We start from the raw sequence: 9,439 nt of genomic DNA on the forward strand, positions 1-9,439 counted from the left end.
GTAACATGACACGAGACAGTAGCAATCATGATGATATATTAATTTATTTTTTCTTTAGACACAAACTTCTGAGGATATCTGACTTTGGAAGGGGAAAAAACAAAAACAAACAGAAAAACATCACTATCCTTAGGCTCTAATCAGTCAACAAGTCAAAAGTCCATCGTTTAAACTGCATTATTATAAGAGCCTAACAAAGTAGACTCTGCTCTTTGTCCATTTTCAGTCCTTTTTAATCAGTTACTGCGTCGATAAACATGTTCATATTTATTTTACCAAAGATTAGACGAGATTACAAAGTGTAGGTGTCTTTGAGTCCGTGAGCTGCCAACAGGTGGAGACTTGAGGTGGGGGGGACGGGGTTAAGAAGTTCAGTTTAGTGTCCACATATTGTTGACTTTAATCACAAATCATCTATCAGTATATAATAGATGAACAATTTAAAAAAAAATCCCCAGTGGTGTATTATTAATACAAGAGCTTTTTGGACATTCTGGGAAATTTTGCTAACCTGCTGCTGGCTGTGGCTTCACAGGAGGAAGTCATACAAATCCCAAATGACCAAACTTCAACAGCAACAACAGCACAAGCGATCCAGCCTAAAACCATCGGTCACAGGTCCTTCCTGTTATCACAAATGTTTCCCTCTCCCATCTGATATGACGTGCTCGGGCACAGCGCGGGTGTACCACTCCGACCATCCACCGTCATACACCGACACCCCCGGGTGCCCGCACTTGTGGGCCGCCAGTGCCACGTGGCACGCGGTCACTGCAGAGCCGCATAAGACACAAAGCGGGCGGTCGAGATCCACACCAGCACGGGCAAACAGAGCCTCAAGTTGTTCCTTTGGCAGGAAGTGGCCAGAAGGTGACAGGAAGGCGTGGAAAGGAATGCTGATGGAGCCAGGGATGTGGCCCGGCTCTGTGTCTGTCAATCAGAAAGAGCAGATACATACAGAATATGATTAAATAATCTGAAATAGCAAATGTGTACTCTTAATTAGTTAAGAAATGGGCAGTTACACAGAAACATGCAATTAAAAAGACCTTTAGAGATCTTTATTAGCCTTGGTGGCTCTGAGGCTTTTAAGTCATGCTAACCCTGTGTTGATCCCTTCTGTTTTTCTCAGTCTGGATTATGTTCTACACTTTGAATGTAGACTACAGTAAAATTCTTGAGCTGCTGCTCTTTTTTTCTAAATATTTTGCAGGGAAAATGGAAAATATGTGCAGCAATTTATTGAAACACATGAAAAGATACATGGAAATACAGTATATGAGGCAAAAACAGAGTTTGTCGTTATTTGGTTAGACAACCTTTATTCTTCAACACAGCCCAAACTCTATTTCTTTAAGTAGCAAGTAGTAACTATGACATCACCCATTGACTAGTAAGTGAAGTCTCGCTGTGACGCATTTTCATCATTGTGACTGTGGTGTTTTAAAACCACATGTGGCAAGCAACTGTGAAACCAATGACACGGCACAATCATTGGGTAAAAGCTTACTATTGAAGTTGTGCCAGCCATTAAAAAGAATTCAGGTTTAAGGCACTTCTGTTTTGGCTTCACTTTTTAGACCTTTCTAGCTACACCCCTCCTTGATGTAGTCTCTAATCCTGGAGTGACCTTTTACATCACAAATAATTTTACCACACATGTTTAGTGCCATTAGTAAAACTGTTATGATCCCCATTTCTGAATAACTTGTTATAGAGTACACATGATTAGCAAATCATTATAATCTGCCTTTGTATTGACTGCCTCTTATTATGGCATTTCCATCTCCACTCTGCTAGCATCAGAAAGAGTAAGAGGCGTAAGTTATATTGGTCCAGCTCAGCTGCACTCGACTCTGAATAAATCAGTAGAGAGGCATGAGACAGAGGACTGTTAAAGTCCATGACCGAAGATGACAGTCTTAAATATAAGATAAAAAAAGGAACATAATGTGATCATTGATGACTCAACCCTGTGACCTTTTGGCTACAGAAGGACCATGTGGACGAAACCCCAGAAAGGGTTTCTTCAGATCACATTTTAAATGTGAAAAAAAAAAAAAAAAAAAATAGCCAGGTGTTAATAAACCACAACCACACTGGGACAGGTGGTATTTTAGTCTTGACTATATCAGTTATAGTGGAAAATTGGTTCAGTGTTTCAAAAGCAAAACTCTGAATCGAGGAAAAGAAAGCAAAACCCGCATTTGCTACGTTTTTACTACCACAGACAAATATGTGTGTTTGTATCGATGTTTGATATGAAAACAGACATTACAAAAACTGATGCGTATACTCCCAAGAGAGTCAATCAGAAGAGCAGATTTAGCATGTGAAAGTTTTATTTGTTCCCCCCCAAATTAAATCCAGGCTGGATTTACACATGCAATGAAAAGGGAAGTTCTTTTTTTTTTTTTTTAAGAGAGCAGTCAGAAAGGTCACTGCTCAAACTGCTTTCAGAAGTGTTCTGCCTGCAGAGGAGCCCTGTAACAGCACATCAGAGCTTTACCCTCTAACAGTGTGTGTACTGTGAGAAGTATATGGATAAGACATCTATACCTTATCACTGTTTTGTCCATTCACTGAGTGCCGTCTTTAAAAACATCAGCAGATCAAAGGTTGGACTATTGCTGCATCTAAATGTTTAACCATTCACTTTGTCTGCTACTGTGGAACAGCAGTGTGTGTGTGTGTATGCATGGTTCATTGACTATAACTAAAATGTGGGCTATCTAAGTATGACCTGTCTGCCTGACCTCTTTTCATGTTTGTGTTGTTCAGTCATCCAAGCCCAGCCTGCTGGGTTTGCACAGAGCAAACTCCATAAAACTCTATGTACAAGGAACTAGCAAACCATTATCTTGTTTTTTTTCCCCCCATTGCATACCTGTGTCACCCTGACGTCACTGTCAGAGTCAAACTGTAATTGTGTTTTATAAGATACTAATTATTGTCCATGTTTGTTCATTAATTATCCCATCACTAGTAAAGAGAAGGGTGTCAGGGGTCAATAACATAAAATATCATGAGCCATGATATCCTCCCCTAATAACAATAATAACTTATTGTGACACATTTGTGTGTCTATTCACCTCCACTGCCATGAGTTTGAAGTCTTTATTTTGCAGTGTACAACTGCCAGAAAAACAAATCTGCACAGACAACAGGAAGACATTTGGAGAATTTCAAACTGGTAATTGATATCCGCCGCCAGCTGCAATCCTCGAACCAGTTTTTGATCAGTCATTCTTAAACACTCTTAAACAAGATGATTGGTTCAATCATTCTGTTTATCTTAAAAACAGGCACAATAAGATCATCAATGTTGTCTATAAACCCTTTAATGAAAAGTGACGATCAACGAGTGGGACGTTACTGTGAGTCACTCAGTCATCACTTTGACCAAGATAAAAATTCTATAAAAAAATGCATGTCACCATCTTTTCCAAGGGAAAAGAGTGTAATGTTGGGTTCTTTAGAAGTATTTCAGTTACACACGGACATGAGTCAGACCGGAAATCCTGGCACAAGTGTGTCCCAACAATAGCTGAGTTGTGAAGTTATCTTAATCATAATCAACGCATTTGTCATCAAGAGGCAATAAGAATAAAGATACAGTACACGCCCCCTCATGTCAGTGTGCCTGTAGTCTGAGGATGCTATTTGAAATAAGGGTGTCAGTAATCTGAAAATGTAATGAAGTTCTGAGAAGAATGGATCTCTTCAAAAGCCTGAGTGGGGCATGCAGGACTGTAACCATGTAACCATCATAAAGGCTCTAATGCAGACTACTCACTGTCTCTGGGTTCAGGGTCCAGCCCTTTGAACCTGCCTGTGGGCCTGGCATCCACCACCTGGAACTTTTTAGTCTCCAGGTTATCCAGGATATCCTCATAGGTTTTTATCCACGAGCGGTTCAGAGAGGCTTTGAACTCGGTCGCTGTGGGTCTGACGTACCGGTCACTCACAGGTCGACCCTCCAGCTCCCAGTTCCTGAGCCCCCCATTGAGCATAGAGACCGCACTGTGCCCGAACACTCGGAACATCCACCACACGCGGGGCGCCGAGAACGCCCCGAACTCGCTGCCATCGTAGACCACGACGTGCGTGTCGTTTTCTATTCCCAATTTCCCGACGTATTCCGCAAAATAGTCCTCTGACGGCAACATATGGTCCAGAGGAGAGGTTTTATCGCAGCACTGGTCAATGTCAAAGAAAGCTGCTCCCGGCACATGCTTCTTCTTGAACTCGGTCTTTGCGTTTCTCCGCAGTTTGGGCAAATACCACGAAGTGTCCAAGACCCGCATTTTCCCCTGGACCTTTACAGCCTGAGCCAGCCACTTAGAGGTGACCAGAGCGGTGGCTTGGAGAGCCATGGTGAACTGGAGATGCAGACAGGCTACAAAGTTTACCTAAGTTTCACAGTATTTAACAAAACCGAGCCAAAAGTCGGGAGCGGTCGAGTGAGCAAAGGTACTAATGGTGGCGAGAGAGCGCATGCCAAACCGTCACGCCCCTCGGCTCACCTGACACTGATAAAAGTGAAAGGGGGACACAGTAAAAATGGCATTAGCCTACATTTTAGACAAAGTCTGAAGCGACACTCATTCATAAGCCTGCAGCGAGACACGCACATTTTTCCAACTCCAACAGAAAACGTAATCTATTAACCTATCTCCGTGTGAAGTGAAAATAACATAGGATTGGAGTCACTTGTTCCATATTTGAACACGATCAAATATTGTAGCATATTTGATTTGAGAGTTGGCAGTTCGTCTTGTAATCGGAAGGTTGCCGGTTCGAGCCCCGGCTCCGACAGTCTCGGTCGTCGTGTCCTTGGGCAAAACACTTCACCCGTTGCCTACTGGTCAGAGGGCCCGGTGGCGCCAGTGACCGGCAGCCTCGCCTCTGTCAGTGCGTCTCAGGGTGGCTGTGGCTACAATGTAGCTTGCCATCACCAATGTGTGGATGTACTGTAAAGCGCTTTGGGGTCCTTAAGGACTAAGCAAAGCGCTATACAAATACAGGCCATTTATCATATTTGCACAACCGACTGTTATTAACAGGCCAGTAAACTTGGACGCCCCATTGGCTAATTCTCTTCACCTAATCTGGAGACTGCTTCGACCTACATTTTAAAATAGCATGACTTATCATTTTACTACATTTTCTCCTTGTCCCACAGTTTCCATAGTGCGCCTGTTCTGTTTTGATACTACTACTACTACTAAAATGGCCTGTATTTGTAGCGCTTTACTTAGTCCCTAAGGACCCCAAAGCACTTTACACCAGCGGTCCCCAACCCCCGGGCCTCGGACCGGTACCGGTCCGTGAGTCGTTTGGTACCGGGCCGCGAGAGTAGAGGCTCAGGTGTGAAATGTATGGTTTTCAGGGTTTTTATAGGTTTTCAGCGTTATTTTGTTATCGTTTTTATCGTTAACTCGGTTTTCCTGGGTCTTTTCACGTGTGTTATGAATAAATCTTCTTTTTTTTGGTACCGGTACTAGTTTTATTTTGTTGTATTTATCCGCGACACCTTAAAGGCCGGTCCGTGGCGCAAAAAAGGTTGGGGACCGCTGCTTTACACTACATTCAGTCATCCACACATTCACACACACATTCACACACTGGTGATGGCAAGTTACGTTGTAGCCACAGCTGCCCTGGGGCGCACTGACTACTACTACTACTACTACTACTAATAATAATAATAATAATAATAATAATAATAATAATAATAATAATAATAATAATAATAATAATAATAAGAAGAAGAAGAATAAAAATTTTAAACTAAAGTAGTAGAAATAGCACAACAGGTCATCCAGGTAGGAACTTTGTTCATTTTACGTCGTCAAGCCGACTGCTTTTAACCGACGCACGCGAGCTTGCCGGATGTTTATGGAACCACATGTTGTTTCCCGGTTATAAAAGCAGATTTCTGTGGATGTAGTTTGTGGAAAGTAGAAGAAAACGTTTGTAGCTTGAATCAGGATGTCGGCTTCGTTGATCAGGAGAGGACTGGAGCTGCTGAGCGATGACATTAAAGGTCAGTTTAGCCTCTTGAGCTTGCTATGCCAGTTGGCTAACAGTATTGGATATTAGCGCTCTCGCTATTATAATTCTGACCATAACTTGTGACTGATCTCTGTTTTTTTTATATTATACATTGTTATAGTTAGGCCGTAATAGAGGGGGTTTACAATGTTGCTTTAAGGTCTAAAATTGATTACTTGAATATTATTTCGGAGGTTTTCACGTTGTCGTCATTAAACCATAGCAACGTAGAGCCCGAAGAAGACGTATTTGAATAACGGTACTATGCTTAACCTCAACCTACATAACATTCCTGTGAGGAAAGCAATTCCTCATCCGGGTGAGCGGGTACTTGGTCTCAGCACAGCTGATGTCAGGAGGACCCTGAGAAGAACTGACGTACCCAAGCAGCGCCTCGGGACTGGTGCTCAAGGAATGTGTCATGTGAATGGGTCATGTCCTCACAGACCTCTTCAATACCTCACTGAACCATGCAGTTTGTACCATCATTCTTCAAGAATTTTACCATTATACTAGTTCCTAAAAACAGTCCACAGTTCCATGTCTTAATGATCATCACCTTTTAGGACTCACAATGTGCATTTCAGTTCCGCATTCAACACAAATCATCTCCCAGCATGAAAGCATGTGGCAAGTGGAGACAATTGATGGGGACTGGTGTACCACAAACAGCACTGTCTTACATACACAGCTTCTCATCAATAACATTGTGGAGGAGGTGGACAGCAGCACTAAGTTTCTAGCTTTGTTCTCTTGTAATGGGAGCACAGCAATGTCTGCACTTCCTGTCTCAGATGAAGAGTGTGTATTTGGAGCAGAAGAGCCAGATTCTCCAAGTTTCTTTCTCATAGCCATCAGGCTTCTAAATTGTAATTTTTTTTAATACCCCTCCCATCTACCTACACACACACACACACACACACACACACACACACACACACACACACACACACACACACACAGTGGACCACACTTGGACTGATCTCCCTGCTGCTGTGATGCTCCATTGCTATCTATAAGTGTAATACACTGGTAATTTAACAATACTGCTGTTTTTTATGCATTTTACATTCATTTTTTATAGCTCTGTTTGTTACTACAATTTTTTTTATTAATGTTGTGAGCCAGTGCAACGCGATTCCATTCAGATATGCTATAATTAGTGTATAGCTTTTGAATGACAATAAGATCGATTCACACTCTTAAAAGAACATGTTTCCTTGTCTGCAGCTTACTTTGGGTTTTGTGCGTGTCTTTTTGCCATGTGTTTCCTGCCAGATGTCACTAAAATGAAGAAGAAGAAGCAGCAGCAGACCCCCAGCTCAGCCACAGTGATGGAGCTGGTGAGCACCAAGCGGCAGGGAGTTACCAAGCAGGTCAAAAGACTGCAAGGCCGTCTCGGGCCTGGCAAGAGCAAAGCCACTGTTAAAGACAAGAGGATCAAGTCTGCAGTGGGTCAGTCTGCTTGCTGTATTTCAGTCTTCTTCATGCTTAGAATAAAAGACATCTGTGAAAAAGTAAAAACAATTGGTACAGAGGCTTTTGCGTTTTTATGTAAGGACCAGTAGGTGGCAGCATTGGTCTTAAACTCAGTTGTAAAATGTACAGCCTTTCACTGAAAAAGAACTTAAACCTGAATAATTGTTCTGTTACTCTTTTACAGTCTAGTTGATGTTGCTCTAAATTTCTTGTTCTTTGGTTTGAATTGTAGAGGAGTTCAGGAAGAAGCAGGGGAAGAGCCATTTGAGTGAGAACCTCAAATATTTTATGGCAACTGGCTGTAAAGCAACAGATTCTGACACACTGAAGGTAACCAGGTCATCAGTCCCTCACATTTTACAAGTACTGTCATTGTCTGTGACTTTTATCTATTCTTGAAACACTGGAGTCCAAAATGTTAAGCAGGATTTAAAAAGAAGAGTCATATTTACATAAAAAAGCAGCTTGCTCACAGACACAAATACTGGTGGCATCCGGTGGTACCTCTCAGCCTGCTCGTAGATTCAGCAGTGGTATCAATTTTAATGTCGGCAAAAAATAAACATCCTGTACAGTAAAGATCCAAATCCCAGGATTTTATTTATTTATTTATTTTTTGCATTATTGATAACCCAAATAGATTCATAGCCATCACTGGCTACTGATGAACTGCTTTTGTTGTCTACAGGTGGCTTTGGCCCTAACGTGCTGATTTGATTTCTGTCTGACTTAGATCGTGAACCACAATAAAGGGAGGCAGTCAAGAAATCACCCGGACAGGCCTGTGAAGAAGGCCAAAGAGACAAAGTCTTTGTTCACAGAGGAGGAGTTCCAGCAGTTTCAGAAGGAATACTTTGGCAGGACTGTGGAGGAAAAGAAATAAAACAGACACAAAGACACTGCGCCCACAGCAGAAGCTCCAGGGCTGCGTTTGGAGGATCGAAGTGGATTTCTGGACCAGATTTTGTTCTCATTCATGTTCATGTAGTGTCTGTATGGTTTGGGTTTTTTTTTTTCTTCTTCTTCTTTTTTTTTTTTTTTTTCTTTCAAGGGTGTCTGTGTGAGTAATATGTGTACATTTTGAACCAACCACAGGTTGAAGTTCATAGACAAAGTATGAAAAATCATTTGCAAAGAGAGAGGAAATGACTGAGATATGACTTGTGTCAGTCATAGCTCGCGAGTCCTTTGTTTCTTTGTTTGTGAACTACAAACGTAATGAAGCTCACCTTTAATTCACAGCCAAGAAAAATACCATATTCATGGCTTAATAACCAGATAAGCTTAGGAAGAGCCATTACAGGGCGGTGTGAGAGAGCAAATTCCTGAAATTATGGGCTTATGGATGACTTATACAATACATTTGTTTCTCATCCCTTCTTCTTTGATAACTTCTTAGACTTTTTTTTTTTTTAAGATTATTGAATTATTTTTTCAATAAAAGCTTTAGTTCTGGGAATAAAGCTGCATGACACTCGATAGATCAAAAGATATTAGTTGCTAATTAATCAATTATTAAATAATATCACAGTCAACACAAAGGTTTGTTATTTCTATTGCAACGACCTTGAATTAATAGCTTCCATCATTTTCATCATTCCTCCTATAAACACGTGTTTTGATATGGTCGTCCTCAAACTTGTTGCTTTATTAAAGTAATGAAATAATGACTCCTGTCATGGGTTTATTCTTGTTCAGTTCAGATTAATATTTTGCTTTTATTAGGTTAAAAGGTGAACTAATAAGGTTTGGAGGGGAAGAGCACAGACATTTCCACTCTTTACATTTTTTTAAAGATTAACCAAAAAAAGCAGTTTCATTTAGTGAGCTCTTAACTGTTTCCCCTTCGAGATGGGCTTTTTTTGTTTAAGGGAAAGAGTGCCACCATAGACCTAAAGGGTTT

The 9,439-nt window shown here is 41.3% G+C and overlaps 2 protein-coding genes across 2 annotated transcripts; one reads left to right on the forward strand and one right to left on the reverse strand.

Moving 5' to 3' along the window:
• Positions 1–28: 28 nt before the first annotated feature.
• On the reverse strand, positions 29–4,632 carry LOC146386005 (3-mercaptopyruvate sulfurtransferase-like). Its single transcript, XM_084932017.1, has 2 exons — positions 3,797–4,632; positions 29–930 (listed from the first exon to the last, which is right to left on the reverse strand). Exons 1-2 carry the CDS (start codon positions 4,374–4,376, stop codon positions 632–634), a joined length of 879 nt encoding a protein of 292 aa, XP_084788143.1. The 5' UTR covers positions 4,377–4,632; the 3' UTR covers positions 29–631.
• A 1,232-nt stretch (positions 4,633–5,864) lies between these two features.
• Positions 5,865–9,206, forward strand: rps19bp1 (ribosomal protein S19 binding protein 1). The gene is made up of 4 exons (XM_084932018.1): positions 5,865–6,049; positions 7,336–7,512; positions 7,769–7,866; positions 8,270–9,206. The coding sequence occupies exons 1-4, from the start codon at positions 5,995–5,997 to the stop codon at positions 8,417–8,419; spliced, it is 480 nt and encodes a 159-aa protein (XP_084788144.1). The 5' UTR covers positions 5,865–5,994; the 3' UTR covers positions 8,420–9,206.
• The last annotated feature ends 233 nt before the right edge of the window (positions 9,207–9,439 follow it).

This window comes from Perissodus microlepis, chromosome 6 (genome assembly GCF_051167445.1).
Source record: "Perissodus microlepis isolate ML-2025 ecotype Zambia chromosome 6, ASM5116744v1, whole genome shotgun sequence".
NCBI lineage: Eukaryota > Metazoa > Chordata > Actinopteri > Cichliformes > Cichlidae > Perissodus > Perissodus microlepis.

Bases quoted from the DNA above. Each gene is read 5' to 3' on its own strand.
- LOC146386005 (XM_084932017.1), bottom strand. From the start codon at position 4,376: ATGGCTCTCCAAGCCACCGCTCTGGTCACCTCTAAGTGGCTGGCTCAG. The intron at 931-3,796 runs GTGAGTAGTCTG...TCTGATTGACAG, and splicing joins GGACCCTGAACCCAGAGACA to ACACAGAGCCGGGCCACATC.
- rps19bp1 (XM_084932018.1), top strand. From the start codon at position 5,995: ATGTCGGCTTCGTTGATCAGGAGAGGACTGGAGCTGCTGAGCGATGAC. The intron at 7,513-7,768 runs GTCAGTCTGCTT...TTTGAATTGTAG, and splicing joins GAGGATCAAGTCTGCAGTGG to AGGAGTTCAGGAAGAAGCAG. The intron at 7,867-8,269 runs GTAACCAGGTCA...TGTCTGACTTAG, and splicing joins CAGATTCTGACACACTGAAG to ATCGTGAACCACAATAAAGG.